The following is a 22,692-nucleotide window of genomic DNA, read 5'->3' as shown; positions in this document are numbered from 1 at the left end:
ATTCCTAGCAGAATAACTAAAGGGAGACACATTTTACTTAGAGGAACAATGAACATGAATTACGAAGGGATGTCAACTCCTCAAAGTACCTTGTGTTCCAAAACAGCATGTTTGAATGCTTAACTGTTACTCATAAAATACGTGTGTTTCTCTTCCTATCTGGAGAGCTACTGGCTTCAGCCCTCCGGGCTGACCAGCCGATGAGGCAGGCTTCCTACCGAGATTCTCCCCCTAGGTTTTCCTTGGTATCCAGGCATTCCTTTTGTGTCAAAACTGAGAATTCCCTCTACAGCAATTCATTGAGGCCACTCTGGTTCATTACTCGTTCCTTTCTAGGTCGTTTTCAAATGCCTGGTTTTCCTTTGCTCCTAGATAATTTGAGCTCCACCTTCATTCAATCCCCATTTTAGTAAAGGATCACACTCTGGACAACAGCGACTCTCAGAAAAGCTGGGCCATTATGCAGGCAAAGAGAAAAAACAGTGATGATGTATGCAAAGAATGACATGAGACAGCTCTGTGTAGCCAAATGATTAAAAAAAAAAAAAATGGAGGAAGCACAAGCAAAGGAAGAACTGAACTTGCAGAGGCAATGGGAATTTAGTACAATGATCTGAAGACAATAGGCTCCCAAGGAAACCTTATCAAGTACTTCCTGTGTAGAAAGCCTGCTGCTATTAAACAACATATGGATTTTTCTAAAAGTTATTACAAACAATAAGGACATTTTAAGTGACCTTCATGTGCAAGGACTAAAAAGGGAGCATCGCTTAAGAAGAAATGTTAATGTGAAAACAAAGACATGTCTATATCACCTGTAGTTTAGATTCAAGTCTTACTAGCCTTCATATCACTGAACAAAAGAGGGTGATTGTACCGGACATATGGAAGGTAATTTTAAATTTCAACAGAAATTTCTATTTTAAAGAGTGTGAGACATCAGTAATACCACACCAACAAGATTATGATTCAGGTTTCTAGCAATTTTCAAATGATTTTTACAGAAGCTTTTGTAGTTGTTGCTACCATATTTTTTAGTGCCAGCAGAAAAAATTGGAAATGTTCCAGATGTAATTTTTGTCACTTTCCCCACAACAGCAAAATAGAAGGACCCCTGAAAACCAAAGAAACAAGTACTAAAGCAGAATGATCTATAACTGATGGTCCTATCCTTGTATTCTTGAATTTTCCTGGAATTATGTAAATCTCAACTTCCAAGACCTTTTGCCCACCCTTCCTTATAGATGCTTTCCTCTGACATAAGGACTTACTAAATTTATAAACAATACTTCCAATTTAATTTACACAAATTTTAAAGGTACGTTAAACATTTCCTTCACAAATGTGTAAGTGAGAAAAAAAGAAAGTCTATACAGAGTTTCATTGATTTAGAATATTGTATACCTCCTAGTTGCCTAAAATTCCTTTTACAAAGTCAAAGAGTATTGACGCTTAGAAGATTCTAGTACTGTATTTTTCTTTTCAGTAAATAGATTGTGTGCCCAATTCATATGAACCTGCTGGCACTTTAAGTTGATGTATACATTTTTTCCAAATTTATCTGAATTCCATGGAAGGAAAATGTTTTTCAAGCAGTGGCCTATGAAAAAATTGTTGTTTTGTAAGTGGTACCTTCCGAAAAGTGTTGCATATAAATTCTTGCAACTGTGTAAAAGCCCCCCCAAATACCACAGTTTAGAAGTGAGTTGAGTTTTAGGATTGATCACAATTAGCTAAAATCAGATATTAATGAAACAAAACATTTTGACTAGATTTCTCCAGTCCTTGAGGAGTGATGCTCTAGTTCAGTTTGTAGGTCTATTTAAATGTATAATCTTTTTGTTTTATTTTTGTGGCTGTTACATATACCAATGCAGCACTTCCTCAAATCAGCACTTAGCTTTCTTTAAATGGTGCCAATACCCTTTTTTGTTTATCTTAATATTGTCAGCAAAAGGGGCTCCTGCTCTTTGGAGGGAGATAATAACATAAGGCACAGAGTCTACCACTCTCTGAAAAGCTTACTCCTCTTAAATTTTATTTTATATTTTCAACAAGAAGAATTTAATTCTTATAACACATCACACACGTTATCTATTATTTCTACTCTCCCTCCTTTGTTCTCTAAAGCAGGAAGTAGTAAGATGCTATAATCTGGAGACGTTTTCTTCTGTGCGTGATTTGAGGAAAATCGAGTTATTTCACTTTTTCTCAAGTATAGTACTCTTGTGCTATATTATAATCAAACATAAACTGCAGATCTCGTCAGTATAACGATACCATATTGAATCTAGGAATTAGCCTTCTCATGAACCTTAATGATATGTGCAATGAAAGTTTGGGTGACACCAGTGCCTCATTGTGGTCTCCTTCTGGCTGTATGGCTGCTGTACCATTTCCCCAGGCAGCCTCCTTGTATTATGTATCAGGTAGTTACAGCCTCAAAACCTTTATGAGACCCTTAAAAAATATGTTTCATCCAGATTTTACAACTAAGTTGACTAAGGATCAAAAATTATAAAATAATGAAATCAGAGGTGTCTCGCTATCTGTCCTCAGATTCCTAAACCAGCGTTCTTGTCCTCTGAAAAAATTTCCACCCCCTAGCTTCAATTTAAATTGTTAGACACAGACATTCTAAGCAAAACAGCAAGCCATATTCCACTGCAAAATATTATTCTGTAAAGTGTGTTTCAAAGGAGAAAGTTTAAATGAATGAGATAATTGTATAATTTATTTTAGTAAAATTCTGTAAAGTAAGAGTAATAACTCTTCTGAAAGATTGTAAATTACAACAGCAATGCAGTCATTAATATACTTTAGACACTGACTTCACTCTCCACATGTTTTCATGCCCCTTTGTATTGGGTAAATATTAAGAAATAAGGAGTAGAATGCTTTCTATTGTCTGATTTTTCTATTTTGACCAGTTATGAAGATATACCTTAGAATTGTGGTGTATTAGAGTTAATGTACCAAGTGAGAAACTAACCTGAAATGCTGTTAAGGAAGATTTTCATTGCCTTTTTTCTTGCCATCATTTTACCACGTTTGAACATTACAGTCAGAATCGACTATAGATGCAGTAGTCACTCCTGCCATAGTAGGTGTGTGAGTTATGACACTGTGTTGCGTCCTCTATTTTGCTGTGGTGACAGAGATCCAATACTCAGCAAGTGGTAACATTAGAGATCAGTAACAGAGGGAAGATGAAAGAGTGACCATTTCTCGTGTTTGCACCAGTCATCAGCCACTGGCTCAAAGGGAAGTAATGAAGAGAAAATCAGAGAAAAGCTAAGAAGCAAGGAAAGATAGAAATCACATCAAAGTGTAAACAGATATTTAGATAAAAATGAAAGGCAACCCTGATTTTAAGGGTGGGAAAAAAGATTTTAGAGACAAAGCTTGGCTTTTATTTTGTTTTAAATCAGTGTTTCTCTGTTTTTCTCATATTCACCTCTCTAAGGGGAAGCTTTTCATTTACTTTAATGAGACAAATGAAATACCAAGGAATAAGATTTTTCTCAGGGAGTGTTGAGCTTTGAAGGGCCACAAATCATTGTGATACCCTAAGATTCTTTTTGCTCTCCCCCAAGAACCAATTTTTACCCCCTTGGGTGCCATCTCAACCCTGTTGAGAATTCATGCTCTAGATCAAGTTTAATGTGAGTTTAACTATGTTTACTTTCATGCTCTTGGTGGTAAAGTCTAGTTTAGATTTTTGGTAGTTTGCATACAATGCAAATTATTCCCATAGGTAATCAGTCTGGAGAAAGAATTAGTGATCTCTATACAAAATTACTGACTACATTGGAGTCCAGTGAAAGGACAGATTTTGTTTGGCTTCACAGAGATTGAAGAATTGAATCTTCCCCTTATGAAAACCTATATGAGAGTTTTCTTCTCTACACCGATTCCAAGGGTACATTGTGCTTCACTGAAATGGAGAAGTGGGGTGAATATTAATTCTGGCCTAAGTAATATAACCTCTATCATTATGAAGGTTAGATGGGTTTTGTCCATACATTGTACTATAATTATGACTAATAGATAGTCTTTATATTCCTAAATGAATATCGTTATGTTAGAGATATAAAAGCATGCTTTATTAGGCTTGATTACCTATTAGATTTTCATTGGAAGGGAAGGAAAAAGGGTTGTGGAATAGGAAAGTCATTTAAAACAGGGAAGATACACGTTCTACTAGCTATTCTTTATGGCTGGTTACTCAGTTCCCCAAAGGAATCAAAAAACTTTCACTGTTGTAATTTATCAATAATAAGTAAATATATGATGTTTTATATTCTAGTTAGCTATATACAAATAATTCCGCTGCATTTTCCATAGTTAGCATCTTTACAGTTTCTGCCAAGAAGACTGCAGGCAATACTTACATGTTTGAAATAAGAATATATCATCCAATTTTGTCATAAAATGTTGGTGAATTAAATACTATTTTCCTGAGAGAAATCTTTTGGATTTCATTTAAAATGAGAGATTGCCAAGGCTACAAGTAGTCCATTAATTATCCACAAATTATTATGCTGAGGTTACATATAAGAGGTGTTATATTTTGAAGTGATATTAGTAAAGTAATGGCTGCTACTCAGAGAAAATTCATAAATATAGAAGTTCAGATAGCTGAGGTCACTTTTTCTAGTTAGGCAGCGATATTGAAAACTTATCTGGTTTTGTTTAAATTATTTTAAGTTGAATTTGGTTTTTCCATCACAAGAGACTATTGCATGCCTCAACCAGGAGGCTGGTATTTTTAAGAGAGACCTTTAACCAAGGTTCTACTAGTTTGGGTGTGCACTGTTTCCTTTATTTTTTAAATTCTCAGAATATGAGCCTCCTACCACAGTTTTATTTCTAAGTCCTAAATCTTGGTTGGTATGTAGTTAAAACTACATATTTTTTCATATAGACTCACAACCTCCAAACAAGATGTAAAAGTCTGTTTTGTAAGACAGCTGCTTAAACCTTGGAATGCATTTCCCCACAGTGGCAGTATCATAAATACTGACATAGAACCATTCACAAAGCCTATCGATCCCTTCATAGAGTACTAGCTGTAGAATGGAAATATCACATGTAGGAAGTAAATTCAATGCAATCATGGCTTGGTGCTCAGGATGCCAGGAACACACCTACCCCAATCCTACCTCAGGATAAAGCACCTTCCTCATGGCAAAGGCAAGGGGTCTACAAAGGTGGAGATTGTACAGGCTTTTAAGGGTGTAGATGAATTCATAGAATGTTACAGTTGGAAGGGAGCTTAGAGATCATTTTACAGTAGAGGAAATTAAAGTGCTCTAAGGGAGAGGAACTTACTGAGGCACTAACTCTTCTTCTCCCCCAATTGTTGGTAATGGACGCTTCAAAGACAGCAGCATTGAGAAGAGAAGAAGAGGGGGAGAGAGGGAGAGAATCTCTGTCCCGAAGTTTATAAGTCAAGTTGTCCTTCATTAAGGAAAACCAAGTGACATTGTCCTGTAGAGTTCTAAGCATGTAAAATTAGACTCCCAGTTCTTGGTATTCCCTATTAAGGAATGTGTTGATCGAAAGGGCTGGAACTGCCTATTCAAAATAGTAAATCTCTGCTCACTTTGCTTAGTATTATTCCTGCAGTTCAAGTGATAAGTGCGTATCTTATCTTCTGATGAACTTCTCTATTAGTTGCGATCACATCACATTACAGCTCCCCCAAACACTGCAGAGATGTGTATATAGTAATAAAGGACACAAAAAGTTCACTGTGTATTTAAGTGAGGTACATTTTAGACAAGCAAAGAAATGTCATTTGGCCTCTAAGTAGTATAAATTACTTATTCCCGAAAGTAAATGTAGACTCATTAAGAATATATTTCCCAGGTTTCAAACACATACTTTCATGAGTTGCTTAAACAGTTTAAACCATCTATATTGATCCATATTGATTTAATGGTAGCTGAGATGAACCTGTCCATGGCCTAAATTTCCATTAGACTGAATAAATGCCAGGAAAAAAGTGTATGTACTGTGAATTATCTAGGAAAACTGGTGATCCAGTTTCATTGTTTTGCTTTAATCCTAAATTTCCTTTAAAATTACATAGATCAAAACTTTTCTAGCATATAATTAAGCAAAAGAATGGAAGCGTATATTCCTTTACAAAGTGGTGGAAGTACTGAATTAATAATAATTTGGGCCTATGTTAAGATACTATTAGAATTTGTAGGGTGTTGCCCACTTTGTTACATAAATTATGTGAGGTATCGTTTGCTATAAATTTGGTGCACCAATTTATCGCTATTGGAGTTACCGGAGTGAATAAAGCTATGAAATCATCTATATGAAATGCTTTGAAGTCCTTAAGTATGAGGGCCCTTGGATCGTTTAGGCTTGAATAATACATAAGACCACAACAACACAGGTTTTTGTTTCTGAGAGCTGTTGTAACCTTTCAAAATTTGTATCAATCTTGAGAAAATGATTTAACTTAAAATTATTATTTGGAAATATCCTATACTGGACCTAAGAAAGGGAAATAAATCACAAGGAAAAATTTCTCATCAGTGTTTGCTAAAAATGCATGAGTCTTCCTCCAAAAATATGCGGGAGACGTAATAATACCTGGGTTCTATTTCCAATTGACTAGATTGTTTAACCTAAGTTTAAGGAACTAGGGAAAAAATAGATTGCAAACTGAAAAATGCCATTTTTCAGTATTTTTAATCCATTATTACAATCAGTGACAGGAGATAAATTCAGGCTGTTCTGCTTGAGATGTATTTCAGTTCCATTAACAGATCTTCCCCGTTTTCATGCACACTCAATAAAGCTGTGTTGAATGACTGACTCAGATGACTTCAGCAGCAAAACTGGAAGTTAAAGCTGTAATATTGTAACAGAAACCCCCAACAGTAGTATCAGATGAAGCTGAGAATAAATGTAGTATATCAGGCATCATAAAAGGGTGAACGTGGGATACATTTATGCCCTCCTCTACCTACTGTGAGATTCATACATAAGATTCACGCTCATTATTCTCGTCATCTTAATGAGATCAGTGTGGGAACATTTCTCTACTCTCCCTCTTGACTGTCAGAAATGGGACACTCCATTATTTCTCCTTCTTCTCTCTACTTTTAAGGGACAAGCTATATTTTCTTGGAAGGCCAGAAATGTTAACTGATTGCATCAGGCAGCCCCAGAGCATAACACCGAAAGGCTAAAGGACTCTAGGTAGAGACCACAGCGTTGGTCTCTCTCTCTCTCGCTCTCTCGCTCTCTCTCTCTCTCTCTCTCTCTCTCTCTCTCTCTCTCTGTCTTGCTCGTTTTCGCTCTCGCTCTCGCTCTCGTTCTCTTTGTCTTTCCTATGCGCACTTTCTTTTCTTTCAGACTTTTATTGTCTGCCCTACTTCCTAAGGGGTTTCCTTGGAAAAGAAGGGAAATTTCTCCATGTGGAGGAAAATAGGGTACCTGAGTATTATCTCTAATTGCTACCCTCCTTCTCTTTGGATCTATCGCCCTGATTAGTTTTGCGCAGTCTTCCTAAACCAGCTCTGAACATGATCAGTTCATGTGTTCAAGCCAGACATGTGTCCGGCCTTGAACTAAAAGAAATAGAATGGGCAAGGCACCCGTTCTAATGCATCTTATCCTCAAATAAATTTTCAAATCTGTCAAGTAACAGTCACTGTTTATAATTAAAGTTGCTAGGAGAGATTTTTATCGTGTTTTTAGATCATGAATTCCCTTCATCCTTAAGGACAAGACAACAGGAACTTACAAAAATTCAAGCCAGCTAGGCTATTGATTATTAATTTATATTGTAACCACACTGGTTTTAGTACTGTTTTCCTTGAGAGGAGCTCAGATTCCCTTTAACATGATTGAAGAATTTTAAAGTAGACATTTTTAATATTTGCTGCCCTCTTATTTATAACTTGTTTAATGCACCACTGTTAGCACAGGAAATATGAGTTAATAAAAATGTCATAGTATTAGTGAATAAAACACTATGTAATTGTCCCCAGGTAATAATTAACAGCATAAGGCTATATTAGCAATAGTCTTAGTGTACAGTCCCTAAATGTATTTGATTCTCATCTTTTAAAAAGTAATTTTGTACTGAAATTCAGTAATAAAATATTTGAGAGATTTAGTTAAGCTAGTTAATGTAAACTTCTTAAGTGAGCGAATCTTTTCAAGTGATTTGTATTATATTGCTATGTTAAACATCATTCTATTTTAAAATCAATCTGAAATTTTGAAATGTTAGCTTAATGATCGCCAGAGCAACCTTATTGAGGTTCATAAAAGGCTTATTTATCTCATCACAGTATTTGTTAAAACAGTTGAAAAATAAAATCAATAAGCCATGAGGTCATTATTACGTAATGTTTTTGCTCACATAGATAAATAGGTTTCTTTTTCTCTCTTTCTTCTTAAATAATGTCTCGCTGGCTTTGTTCTGTGGCTGCAGCAGGCTGTTAGTATGTATCTTTATACCATCAGAATGAATGAGATATATCTGTATAAATTATTGATTCACTTGAGCCTACCTCTGTAATTCAGAGCTGAAAACTCTGGCAGCTTATCTAATAGAATGATACAACTAGGAGAATGAAGTTACCTACCACAGCAACAGTTGCCAGTTGGGGGGTCAAATGCCCTTTTACCTTTATACCTGAACACCTGCAAATTGAGCTGTATCCCATTCAGAATTTTAAGAACAGGTCCATTGTCGCAGGAAGTAGGAGTTTGTTTCTTGGAGAAAATTATGCCAGTTCTAGTTCTGAATGAAAGACAAGGCTTTTATTACTCAAGGGATATTAGGGCTGACTGCTTTTTTGAGAAAACAAATTTGCTGTAACTTTATCTGTAATTTAGTCCTGAATGGGTGCAAATAGACTGCACATTGTATGGTGCAGAAAGAAGAAAATAGGGGTTTGTTAAAGCCCTACAAGGGCTATGTAACCATTATATTTCCGAGGGAAGTCTTATCGGAATTGCAGGCTATAAGGGGGAATATTTTGGTTACAGCCTTAGCGTCAAACACCTGTTTTGAATTTTAGTTTAGAATGACATTGGAAAAGAAAGTTTTTGTCTAAAATTATGGAGGATGAAATACCCATCTCCTGAAAGTTGCTGTACGGGCTGTCTTTGACTTCGAGACTGGCCCTCTCCAGAAACTTCAGAAGTCATTATAATCACTCCTGAGGTTGAACGCTAGACTCAGACCTAGGTGGACTGTGTTGACTTGTTTCACTTTTATAAGCAGATTAAATTTATAGCTTTATATACCCTTTCTGATTAAAAAATAACTACTATGCTGTATTCTTCACGTAAGAGTCTAATTTAAGCTTTGCCAAGGCTGAGAGCAAGATGGATGTTTTGAGTAAGGGACAAGAAAAAACACACTTTGGCTGGTGAGCCTCCAGGTCACACAGTGTGGGACTAATGGAAGATACATGATTTGGAGAAACTCATCCCTCAAGTTGGTCACCCACACCTTAGTCAGCAAGCTCAGTAGTTGTCATAGAAACCCTTATTTTTACAGTGTTATAGTTGATCACTGACATGGAACCAGACTAGGTAATCAAACATCTTCGCCATATGCTTGTTCTGAGTTCCAACATAGTCAATTAGCGCATTTTCTATTAAAAACTTAGTTGTAATAGGTCTTCATTAGTTAGCAGTTGCCATAATTGGATAGTTACTCAATTATGTCCATTACCCCAACCTCATTTTCACTTCTTTTCTGAGTCCAAGTAGGAGTATATCCAAGAGCATTCATGAGCCCTGCTTTAAGCAAAATTCATGACCCCTACCTCAAACAAGCCAGGGCTGTTAGGGGTTGAGCCAGGGTTTAATACTTAATTTTCTTACTATGTTTTAGCATATATAACTAGGCCCTTGAGCACTCCCTTTTTCTATTTATTTCAGAATTTCTAGTGTTTCTTCACTGAGTAAGGAGAGGAGAACTCTATGGTAAAGGCCCATGGTGCAATAATGTCTCTAGGATGTGATGACCATTCTACCCTTAAACCCATCCCTTCTTTCACCATTTTCCATTCTCCCCATCAGATACCCATCTGGGCACATCATTATCCTGGGATTACTCCCCATTATCTGCATTATGGTCCCTGTTACCCTCTGCCTGTGTCTGCCATTATGATGTCACTGAAACTCACCTGTGCCCTGTATCATCTGATGATCAAATCTGTTGTCTAGGAGTGGGAATGGGCCACCTCCAGATAACATATGTGCATTTAATCACTGGCCTTGTGGGCAAAGTATTTCTGATTTTCTTAGACATCCAAACCCTTACTTATGAGCAGGTGTAAATGGTTGTAACTGGATTATCAGACAGCAGGTAGAGCATTCAAGTGGCCCTTGGATAACACCATATGGGACATTTCTGGCCCCAGTAACGCACACAGATGCTCTTCTTGGTGAGAATTGTACCTCTTGACCTTCGTTATAAAATTACGAATGTGAAACAGTCTGGAAGAGAATTGGTCATGCAGGTTTTCTAAGCTTGGTAGCCTCATTGTGCTTTCCTCTGTGTAATACTAAATAAAAGAAGCAAAAGCAGGTACCTTCATAAGAAGTGTAACAAACCACAGTTAGCTTAAGAAACACAGAGTTTAAACTTCTCTGCATAATGAAGCATCAAGGCTGCAAATTTTCAGCCAGTGGAATGGCGCATGAAAAGGAAGGATAGTCAAAGTCTACTAACCTTCCTGCTTCTGTCCATTTTCTGGAACACAGTAGGGTTCTTTCTAATGCATCCATCCTCGCTGACCAGGTCTTTGCGATTTAGATTTGTAGGCTGGACTCAATGTAAGAATGTAAATTGTTTCAAGGATGACAGATTACACATCTGGTTTCTTCTCCCCCCAAACCCCCGCATTCACCTTTATAACAATTTTTTTTTCAAAAAGTAATGTGGTTTAAAAATCATTTTAAGTTGCCCAACATAAATGATACAATCAAATATTGGATTCACAAACAATAGCCTTTATTGGTTTGTGACAAGTGATCCATCTTTTTGCATTAGTGCAGCTTTCTGAACCAGATTATTTTTCATAATTGATAATTTGTGAGTCATATATTTGTTATCTGTTCTTTTATGGCTTTGAAAATAGTGAACGATGCCAAAGATCACTGTGCTTTTATAAAGAAAATTATTTTAGTGTAGTTTATTGGCTGGCATTTTCTGAAAGTATGTTACTGATAAGTTTTGCAGAGAATGTAACAAAGGTAAAAGTAACATTCCTTGCTAGGAGACCTGATGGGCCTAGAATTCCTGTTGATAATGTGAATTTAGTTTTAGAATTTATTCATGTTTAGCATGAGAATAATAAAAATATACAAATAAGAAAAAATGTCAAAATTCTGCAAGCTGAGAGAAAATAGTTTTGTTGCATATATGAGCAATTTTCCCAATACAAAATCCACATTAAAACAATGCACAAACACAGTAAAAAGTCTGTCTTGCTATGAGCATTACAATTATACCGGCAGAATAATGACACTCTTTCTTGTGATCAGTAATTTTAGTTGATTTTGATAGATAGCCTCAGGAAAAGTATCCACCATAATACAATTTTTATTATTTAGCTTTATATTTTGTTCCTAAAGCCTTCATAAATGCAATGGAAAATTCTTACCCTTTATTATGGTTAATAATTATGTTATGGTAGAATTAGGGCTCTACATATGAATTTGTTAGCCCCAGGTAAATAATAATACGGCATTTGAAATCCATTTTGCCTAAGAGGGCAATATTAAAAACTTTTCTTACCCTTAATTAATAATTCTCTCACATAACCTGAACATATTCACTAATTCTATTCACAATTATACTGACTGACAAAGTATAAATCCGTTGGAAAAGTAGCAACCCAATTTACTGAGAACTAATATTGTTAGATGAATTAAATATTAATTTCACAGAAAGATTGTTATGAATCTGCTTTTAGAAATTACATGGTTCGTCCTCAATTTTTACTAAAATTTCTCCTGAACAATTTAATTATAGAAAACTATTTCTAATAAAAAGATTATCTACTTAATTAAAAGAAAATTGAGATCATTTAATCATTATGGAATTATATTATGATTATATACAATTAAACACCATGTATAAAACATTTGCTCTTCAGGAGACCCTAATAGTAGGGGAAGAAAAACACCTGTAGGTTAATGTCTTCATCACTTCCACTTTTAAAGTCATGGATTCTATTACACACATTTATTACATCCCCTAATTGCTTAAAATTCATACTTTAGTTGGGGGGAAATGCTGACCAATGTACAGTTGGCTATAAATCAGAATAAACAAGAATATTTATTACTAGTACAATGCCTTCTCTTTGATGATTTTGTTATATTTGAACTCTTTAATTAATTGAATTTCACCTAAGTTTATTACTTCTAAATATTTCAAAGATATATTATGATTAAAATTTTATTATTCAAAACCAAAATCCAATCATGAAGAATAGTATTCTTTCCTTCTTCAACCTGAATATGTTCTAAATCGTGTTTAAAATTAAGGATGTGTGGAACATCTTCATCAGATGGGCAAGCAGAATGTTTGAACTATATAAATAGCAGTGTTAAGGATGATAACTTTCCTTTATGCATCTCTCAGAAAAGGCTGACAGTGTTATTTAGCGTCTGTAACAGTATGACGAAGAATTTGCTCTACCTTTTCAGATGTTTCACTGGCTTCATTTATGGCATGTGCAGTGATAGTGGGATATGTTTATTTATACATATGGTGTGCCAGATTGTTGATGTGTTTTAACCATAATATATTATTCAGTTTTGAAAACTACTCTCTTTAGAGTTGGAATTTCTCTACAGTTGAAGGGAAAATGCATTTCTAATAACTTGTCTTATAGTTTTGAAGATCTGCATTTTAAAAATCACTCTCCATATTTCAGAAAATGTGAGTGGCTATATAAATTACTGAAATTCAGTATTAATTGGATATCTTTCCAGTGAAAAATCAGATTCCTTTATGTTAGATGGACTACTATCTGTGCTTAATTAAACCCCAAAGTATTTGATATTTTCTTAAAGAAGAAATACAGTTTAAAATATACATGATCTTTAAATCCCTCTAAATATTGAAAGTAGGTAGTTTTGAACAAATGAATTTTGAAAGCTGTGTAGAGTTGGGGAAAGTAGTATATAAACTGTCACCTCCCCACCACCACTGCCTCCTCATGAGATTTGTTCAAATCATGGAAACTAATTCCAAATCTTGTGACTGATTACTCTACCAAAAACAAACTTATCAATATAGATTGTCTATAGAATTCTATAGAATATAGAGATTCAATATACATTCAGAGGTATTAGAATACATTATTGAAACAGAACTTTTTTCCCAGCAGAAAAGTAATTTACATTTTTCAGAAGATTAAAGATACCTCCAAAAGAAAAAAGTAGGAAATAATGGAGAACTCTAAAACTGGATTTTAGTTTTAGAAGAAAAACTGTCAATACATATCCCAATGTGTGTTATACAATCTTTACATGCCTCTGCACTCATCTACTTGTCAGTAAATAACCTACATGCCTTATAAAACATTGTTTATCTCTTTTTCCCCTCCACCCCAATTGTCTTGTATGTCATTCTGCAGTTTGGCCTGTAGGGAGCAATCTTGCACCATTAAACCTCACCATTACTCGTTTATTTAGGCTGGAAAAGCTTACAGCCTTACAGATCTGTTCAATGTAAGCAGAATTATTTGCATAAATTCCAGACTTTGATGATGGTCTGTGGCCTACAGATTATTTATTCAGTTGTTTGGCCTTGAAGTTCACAGATTTGCTCTGAGGTGGCTTTACTTTCAATTGTGACCCCATGTAGGTGGGAGATGGCCAAATGGTTGGGTGAATAACCTGGAATCTTGAAAACCATGAGGTCTCTTGTCTGAAACATAATGCTTTGTTCCTCATACAGCCTTTCAGATAAAAAGGAAAGCCACAAGTCATCTAAAATATAGAATAATATTTTAGTACTTAAGTAGCAAAGATTACAATGAGGCAATTGCTCTTAGCCTCTCAGAACATTTATCAGTTTAGACCTATTTAATCTTATTTCAATTAAGAATAGTTAAAAACCAAAAGGGCTGGCATTATTATTGTGACTTGTTATTTTTACACAAATACTACAAAGTGCCATTATGTGTATATTTTTTAAATGGCGAAGAAGATCATTTCCTTCCTTTCTTCTCTGCTGTTTTTTGGAATAACTGACAGCAGTATACTAATTCAAACAGTTGCAGAGCATGTGTTCCATACCAAAATGTACCTTTACTTCTAATTCATGTGTTGAAAGTAGTACATGATGTTCTTAGAAGTAACAACTTTTTATTTATTCTGGAAAGAGAATTCTCTTTTGTTAACAGGTATCTGTGCCCAATTTTGAACTACTTTCATTCCTTCATCCTTCCTTCCTCACATTGGCTGAGCACCCACTGAATGTCCCGGCTCTGTTCCTCACTGGGATTCCAAGTTGGTTAGGACCTGACTTTGAAAACATTTATATTTTATTAAAGTCATGCTTCACTGAGGAGAGGAATGGATTTTAATTACACTAAAATCACATTAATATAGTTTACATTTAGGTAATATGTCACACCTGTGATTGTCTAATTCCATGATGTTTTTGTGGAGTTAAAAAAAATTTATAAACCCTCATTTCTATGTATATTCCTTTGCTACCAAGGAACTCATTGGGTTTTAGAGAGTGGAGCTTGGTTTACTTCAGGGATCCTTTGAACAAATTGCTTCTGAATGATTGTATTTCTTAATATGGAAAATTGTATTTAGGTGAGAGAGAAACCAACCTTTGATTGTCACTACTATATCAACATATTTTAAATTCAGCATTTTAAGTTTCAGCTGTTGACCAAATTGGCGATACAGTGCAACTTAATTTGCAAAAATTTGCCCCATAGTCCTAGAAATTGGATGTCCTCAGTTATCACCTTTGTTCATAAAACTTCAACGACTTACTTTTCTGAAGTTTGAAATTAATCCAATTGTAAGAAACTTATGGCTACAATTGCATTTTGGACCCGTCACACTTACTTTTTATAATACTTGCAAAGGTTACAGAGTGTGCTTTCAGGAACAAGAAGAGTGTATTGTTTGTGAGAATTAGCCTTTGATTCCAGGGATCCGTGGTTATTAGAGCTGCAGCTGGTTCACAACAAATATTCACATCTTAAGTGGTTAAATAGAGAAGTCATTTTCTCACAGGGTTACCCCAGGGGCTGGGTGGTGGTGGAAAAGCTCAGAAAGAAGTAATTTGAGTAACTAAGAAGTTTTGAACAGACTGGTGAAACTGGGACAAGAAAACTAACTTTAGTGTGGTAGGGAGACTTCTTCATTTCTTAATGCTTCACATTTGATTTTGAATCCTTTATTTTTCTAAGACTTTCTGACTATAAGATGGGATTAGCAGATGCAAACTATTATATATAGAATAGATAAGCTACAAGGTCCTACTGTATAGCACAGGGAACTATATTCCGTATCCTGTAATAAACCATACTGGAAAAGAATATGAAAAAGAGTACATATATATATATATGTGTGTAACTGAATCACTTTGCTGTACACCAGAAACTAACTTTGTAAATCAACTATACTTCAATAAAAAATAATTTTAAAAAAGATACAATGATAGATTCCTTTATTAAGTGTAGTTGATTTGCATGTTGGTTTTAATCGGATTCAAGCATAGTATTAAATCATTATTTTTTAGTATGCTGTTTTAAACTCTGAAAATGTTCTGTTACCTACAAATATAGATCATCTGACAGCCCTTCTCCCCATCTGCTCACTACCCCTCCCAAACTAAGGCTTAGGCTAGGATACCAGATAGATAAAGGACCTGCAGTTTCAAGGGATCAGTTCTTATCTGAGCTAAATGAGGCTGAAGACGCAGATGAAAATAGAAGAGTAGAAAAACAGGTGCTTGAACAGGTGGGTTTGTGATCTTTTGCCATTACACCGGTTCTCATAGTTTTAGAATAATCACAGGAAGCAACAGAGCTCCCTCTGTTATAGAGAAATCTGGGGCATCCTCACACCAGGGCTTGAACCTAAGGGGTGATGAACTTGACTTGGTGGGGATGACATTTCCCTCTCTAATTTACCCACCCCAATATATACACATACACACATTGCTGCCTCTTAATATGGTCAATAAAGATTTTTTTTTACACCCAGAGATTCCTTCCTGTGTGTGAGAGAAGACCCAAAGCAAAGATTCCATCTTTGTTCTTTGTCAAACCTCAAGAGTTCCTATCTCCAGAGGAATAAAATGGATACATCTCAGAATTGAGGAACACATCAGGAATTTTGACCTTTTTTTTTTTTCTTTTGAGGGGAAAAGCAACAAGTTACATACAAAGGAGTTTTGACCTTTTATTTCTTCATTTTCTCAGGAGATTTGAAAATACCCTTAGAACAGAAACAGCAGTGTAGAAAAGACTTAGACGTGGCACCACATAGGAAAAACAGCTTTGTTTCTATTTTAATAGCTAAAGAATAAATGGGTTCCATCTTGAGAAATGAATGATTGTTACATTTTTAAATAAGATCATAACAGTCAACTGTGTGGCAAAGGGCATGGAGCTTTGAATAAGTTCTTGGAACGGTGCTTCTCAGCCTCTGCTCTACATACACATCACTGGGGATCTTGTTAAAAACCTCAGTAGGTCAAGGGTAGAGCTCTTGGGTGATCCTGATGCTTCAGGTCAGGGAGCACAGCTTTACTTTGAGGTCTTAACTTAGACAAAAAATATCCGTAATCTAGCACAGAGGCTTTCAAATTTTAACATGTTTCAGAATCACCTGGAAGAATCTTAAAAATGCAGAAATCTGGGCCCTGATTCCAAGGGCCTGGGGTGAAGGTAAGGCTCAAGGATTTGCATTTTTAACAAGTTTACAGGAGGTGCTGATGATGCTGGTCCGGGGACCACACCTTGAGCACAACTGGTCTACTATAATCCACTCTATTGGATATTCATTAGAATCACTAAGGGTACATTAGAAGAACATACATGCACACGCACACGCGCACGCCCACGCACACACACTGCAGTTTCCGCCCTTGAATGATTCTGATATAACTGGTCTTGGATAGGGGCCAGGTCTGATGAGTAAAATCCAACTATCCTGAGGTTATTCTAATGTAAAATCAGGCTAGAAAACCCAGCTGGGTTCCTTCCACAAAAGTATATATAATCAAGTGGAAAAGGAAGAACTAAATCAAGAGAGGAAAGGAGATAGAATTTCAAAAGACCAAGGAAAGAAACCAGAAATTGCTGGAGGAGGATGGGAAAAGGGTAACTATTGTTTTTAAAAATCATCAATGTAAAGTAAAACTTGTGAGTGAAGGAGGTTCAGAAAATGTTTCTGCAACTGGCAGTCGAGGAGCTGCCGGCATGTCAGTGAGACTGACATTCCGATACTCTTCGTTCCATCTTTCCGTGCCTCGTGCACGCCTCTTTGCCTCCTTGGACCCGGAAGACAAAGTAGGCTCTTAAAGTGGCACCCATAAAGTTTTAGTGCTCTTGGAGTAGATGAGTTTAGCTGTAGAGGTAAATTAATGAAATGAATACAAATATGTCCACACATTTGTGGAAATATTTTTCAGCTTTCCTCCTCTCTCCTACTTCTTTTAAAGAATGAAGAGTGAAAGACTTGTCAGTTCACGACATCACTTGATGAGAGTGCTAATGGGGGAACATACAAGAAGCAGAATGAGGGGAAATATAGGTGGAGGGTGACCTTTCATAGTCCTCTTAGGTACATGGTATCTGTTCTATCTAGAGAGTAGAATGAGAAGCTGCTTCCAGCTAGCCTTTTTTAGTTAACATTTGGAGACATAGCAAAAAAAAAAAAAAAAATCTTAATTTTGCAAGAACACAACCTTTCTCTCTACCTAATAATCAGCCTGTTTGCCTCATTCAGATATTCTGGTCCCACATTGCAAATTCTTAGAACCCCTGACTTCTTCTCTACTATTGTGTCCAGTTCAAAGCAATCTCTCATTTTGTATTTATGATACTTGTAAACTTTTGTACCTTCGGTTTTAATATTGAATATTTTGTTCATGCTTTTATTTTCTACATCAACCACTCTGAAATTCATATAAGGAGGCACAATTAATGGCTCCAAAACCCTGGCTAACGATTGGTTATTTTTTGAAAGATAGTGAAAATAAAACCTCCCTAACCATTCGAACCTTATTTCTTACATATAATCTAGCCCCATCCTTATATTCCATCTTCTAGGCCAGAGCATTGCATTGGCAGAGACATTGCCTATGTTCTACACTTCTAATGCCCTCTCTCAACAGGCATTATAAATTGATCACATCACAATCACAAGCACCCCTGTCGTATCTCAACAAAACACTCCAGGTAGCTAAATAGCTCCAGTTATTTTGAGTTGATTCTCAAGATGAACCTATTTGCCATTCCCCAGTTCTTTGTGAATGTGTCTGTCTTCCCTCCTGGGTTGAACCTCTAAAGGATGGAGAAGAGATTGAGTGTGTTTCTCTATTCTACCGAGGATGTGGTAGTGGGCTTTGAATATAGCAGATACTCAATGTCAGTGTGTTTTCGTTGAATTTTATTTTCTAGGCTAGTCTAGACCTATGGAAATATATTACAGAATTTTTCATGTAGGTTTTATTATTCTTAATAAGCAGTATCTCAACTAACAGAAAGCAAAACATAGCCAAATAGAACTACCCTGAATCAGAAATGATTTCTAGCGATATCAGATACAAATGGTGTAGCTAAAATAAAAAGTAGACTCTCAGATCCAAAGTACACGTTCTCTCCCCTGAAATCCTTTTTATCTCATTATAATTTTCTTTGGTAAACCCTTTTACCAAGGCAAAAAATCAATTGCGACTCTCTCAATTTTCACAAAGCCTGACTTAATGGGATTTACACTAATGGTCTTTTTAATATTACTTCCGTGGTGTTGCAGTAATAAAAAGCAGGTTGCTGAAACCTCTATTTACTCAGTTGTGATAGTACAGTGTCATGATTATCAGAGATATTGTTTATTCATAGATAGCATCCATGACATTCACTTTGAGGAAGAACATTTTAAAGTAGTTAGACTTGTCCTGTCCTTATCATATCACAGAGATAGTTTAGTAAGAAGGAATTGTTTGTGGCCTTTTATTCCTTGATGATTTTTCCTAAGACATATTACCAATTAATAATTTTGCTGAAAATCTCAATATTTCAGAAGGGTAAAATAAAGTGAGAAGTAGACATGGAGATAAAAGATTGTTGTTTTTTTAGATGACACAATCCATATGTTAGCATCTAACAAAGAGCTTGTCTGCTTATGAAGTAAAACATGCCCTTTTTCATGGCCACAATCTTATAGACTCCGCATTGAGAGAGAGAGAGAGAGAGAGAGAGAGAGAGAGAGAGAGTGTGTGTGTGTGTGTGTGTGTGTAATTTTGATGTGGAAGGAAACATAAAATCAAGTAAAAAGCTTTCTTTACTGGAATACTAATAGTTTCTCAATAAGTTTCCCTAATGTCTTCAGGGGGAGAAAAAGACCTTAACACCTTTTAATTCTGCAGCTGTTTATACACTTTTATTTCCTCCTCTTTCCTCCCACATTTACACAAAAACCTTCTCAAGTCTCTTTTAAGCACTGCAGCAACTAAATCAATCCTAAGTGGCAACCACTTCTAACAGCTCTGTGTATGACTGGTGTTAATTAGCTCCAGTAGATTATCCCCCGGTGTGCAGCGGGGTGTTGGTGGGAACTTCTCAATGTGCAGAGTGCTGAGGATTTCATGTTTATTTTCATGTATTGAGGCAAATTCTCAGTATGTCTTCAAATTATCTCCTTGGGGGCGTTTTTCCTGAGCTAATCCTGACAGAATCTTTCTGTCAGATATGCCCATCATCAAGAACAGGAGAACGGTACACATACAGGAACCTTTGAGCTCGGGGCTGTATGCAAATTCAATGCCCAGCACATTTCTGTTTCTCTTACATGGATGACAGACATTTTAACAATGTGTTCCACATTTCCCTCTGGGAATCCAGTTGGATTCCTATATGTATATGAATGCATATATACATCCATTTGGAATGTGTCTTTGAATACAGTATTGGGAACATATATGCATACAAATGTGTTTATATATGTGCATATCTGCACATTTATTATAAGTAATGTGGCTATTGGGATGCATGTGTGAGGATGGGAAAGAGTCAAGCAGCTCTTGATCAGAGATGTGTCTACCTCCCAGGGAGACTGATCAGCTGCTGAAAAATAGATAGGGTAGAGAACTGATAAACAAATCTATACTGAATACAATTCCACAACATTTGGGGTGGGAGTTGTGCTACTATGAAATGAAGAGCAGCAACGGCATAGAAAATCAGCTTTGTTTTTCAGCTGTTTTTAATGGGGAAAAGTTACATCCTAAGAGCATTTCCATTCTAAGTGCCAGTCTTCGTCATTGACCATGGATTTGTGATTTAAGTTCCCTTTTGCCACCATTGTGTCTGAGGTTGCCAACCTCTGAAGTACTTCCTTTGCAATGCCATTATTTTATTTTCAGTGGCGCCTTTCCACCTCAGGGGTGTGTCCTTGAATCCCTGTCTCCATTTCCTGGTGAACTGGGCTGGCAACCTTAGAGGGACAAGGGAAGAACCCATCTACATCTCTCCTTTAAGCCTAGGATGCATGCCACGTAGCCAGCTCTGTGCTCTCCGGTCTCCTGTGGCATTCCACCGTTAAAGATGCTTCCTATATTAAACACTTACTCTGCCAAGTACGTAGATGTTTTATCTGAAATGGCCAAACCTAAGGGTAGAACTAACTCTTCATCAGCAACCCCTGCCACAGACACACAAATCCACCTCAAATGAATGCAGGTGCTTTGTCAAAATAGCTTGATTAATATTCAAATGCAACTTCAAAACAAATTTAGCTATCTTTCAGATAAGCAATACTGCCTTTCTAGAAATTAGGAGGAATTGCTATCTAGATTATATTGCAATTATTATGCTATTTTGTTCTAACAAGGGTACTTGAGTCTTGTGATCGTACTCCTAGTTCAGAAATGGAAAGTCCACTGAGTTTAAATCACGTGCTCATGGCACATGGCTAGTAAGCCCTGATCAGTCCAAGTGTTTCCCTCTCCCAACCCAAAATAAGGAATAAAGAGGAAGCAAAGGGGTTACATGGAAAGGATGAGGGCCTTAAGAAATCTAGAGCAGCCCAGGAAATGAAAAGCCCCAATCAGATGGTCCTAATCTGACCCATCATCATGGGTCAAAATCTCTTCTTGCCTTATAAGCTCTTCTCTTGGAAGATCTAAGCACAGCTTTTCTCTCACACTCACCTTCTCAGGCCCCCAGTGTTGCAACTAAGGAGTAAGAAAGGAGAGAAGAAGCGGATGCTATTTGCCATCTTTATGTTCCTCTGTATATCTATCCCAGGATTCCTAATTTTGATGTGTTTTCCTATTAATATCATTGTATTTTTAAAGGATATTCTCTCTTCATTGTTTCTTCCACTCTCGAACTTATTTAGATGGCTCCAAGAATCCTCCTGAGAGTTGAGGAATGGGGGATCTTCCCTAGTTACATTATTTGCATTAAAATAATGCACTTTGAACCCAGCCCAGTTTTAGCGTATGGGATTCATTTATGGTGATTCAAGGTTGATCCAAAGGACTTGACTTTGTATCCCCTCTGGTGGTCAGATGCAGCCATATTTCTAGCGCTTAGCCTGAGGTCATTATTCTAGATCTCTAATTATTACCAGAGGACATAATTAAATACTGAGTCGAGGTATAGAAAGTACTAGAATGTGATGTGCGAATTTGTTTCTTTCAATTAAAGAGAATGAATATTTATTGAGCATATATGATATGCCTGGTGGTGTACAAATGTCATCATGTGATCTTTATAATCATCTTTTAAGGAAGGTGCTGTTATTTTAGCATCTCATGGAAGAGGAAATCTAAGCTCTGAAAGAGAAATTTGTCTGATATCACAGAGTTAGAAAGTGCTAGAGCCAGACTTCATACCCAGTGTTGGGTTTGTGTCTCATTGCTTCCCAGATACCCCGTCATCAGTCATCAGTAGAGCAGAGTGAACACCCATCACAAGGAGGCCTGGGCTGCCCAGCCTGAAAGGGACCATGGTGGACAAGAAATTTTTTTGAAGCCTCACATGATTTTTAAATAAATATGAAAGCCATTCTATTACGAAACATTTTCAAGCTTATTTTACATCTTCTTAAAATTCCCAGCAATAAAAAAAAGTTTCCTATCTTGTTTAGCCTTACCTTAGCCTGCCATCAGCAAACTGCCATATAAACCCTGGTATTTTTTAGTACTCCAGTGTAAAAACTCGACTGCAGGGGAAATAATACATATTAGCTTCATGTCTTTCTATTCTGGGTTAGCAGGTAAAGCAGAATCTGGCAGTAATGGGATGTTGATTGACCCAAAGGCATGGTTACAGTTGATTATAAAACTTTCTGGATATTCAGATGTGATGACTTCAACTTGGAGATGAGAGCCAAGTACGTGTATGGGGCAAAATGTTTTAAAAAATTGAATTTTGAGCTCCTGCATTTCACTGTGAGCTTACTGACTGCAGG

General features: G+C 36.3%; 1 protein-coding gene across 13 annotated transcripts in view; it reads left to right on the top strand.

Annotated features, from left to right (window-relative positions):
• MCTP1 (multiple C2 and transmembrane domain containing 1) overlaps nucleotides 1–22,692 on the top strand; it is a 352,345-nt gene that overhangs the window by 196,560 nt on the left and 133,093 nt on the right. The window contains exon 18 of one of the 13 annotated variants that reach the window (XM_024746957.1): nucleotides 373–1,276. The exons of the other annotated variants lie outside the window; for them this stretch is intronic. Coding sequence (XP_024602725.1) covers nucleotides 373–381 — 9 coding nt within the window. The 3' untranslated portion in view covers nucleotides 382–1,276. Of the gene's footprint in view, nucleotides 1–372; nucleotides 1,277–22,692 lie in introns of those variants that run through there. 13 annotated transcript variants of the gene reach the window in all.

Source organism: Neophocaena asiaeorientalis, unplaced genomic scaffold, assembly GCF_003031525.2.
Source record: "Neophocaena asiaeorientalis asiaeorientalis breed wild unplaced genomic scaffold, Neophocaena_asiaeorientalis_V1.1 scaffold550, whole genome shotgun sequence".
Classification (NCBI taxonomy): Eukaryota; Metazoa; Chordata; class Mammalia; order Artiodactyla; family Phocoenidae; genus Neophocaena; species Neophocaena asiaeorientalis.
The sequence above is the reverse complement of the archived record's forward strand: the minus strand, read 5'-3'. Positions and strand labels throughout refer to the sequence as shown.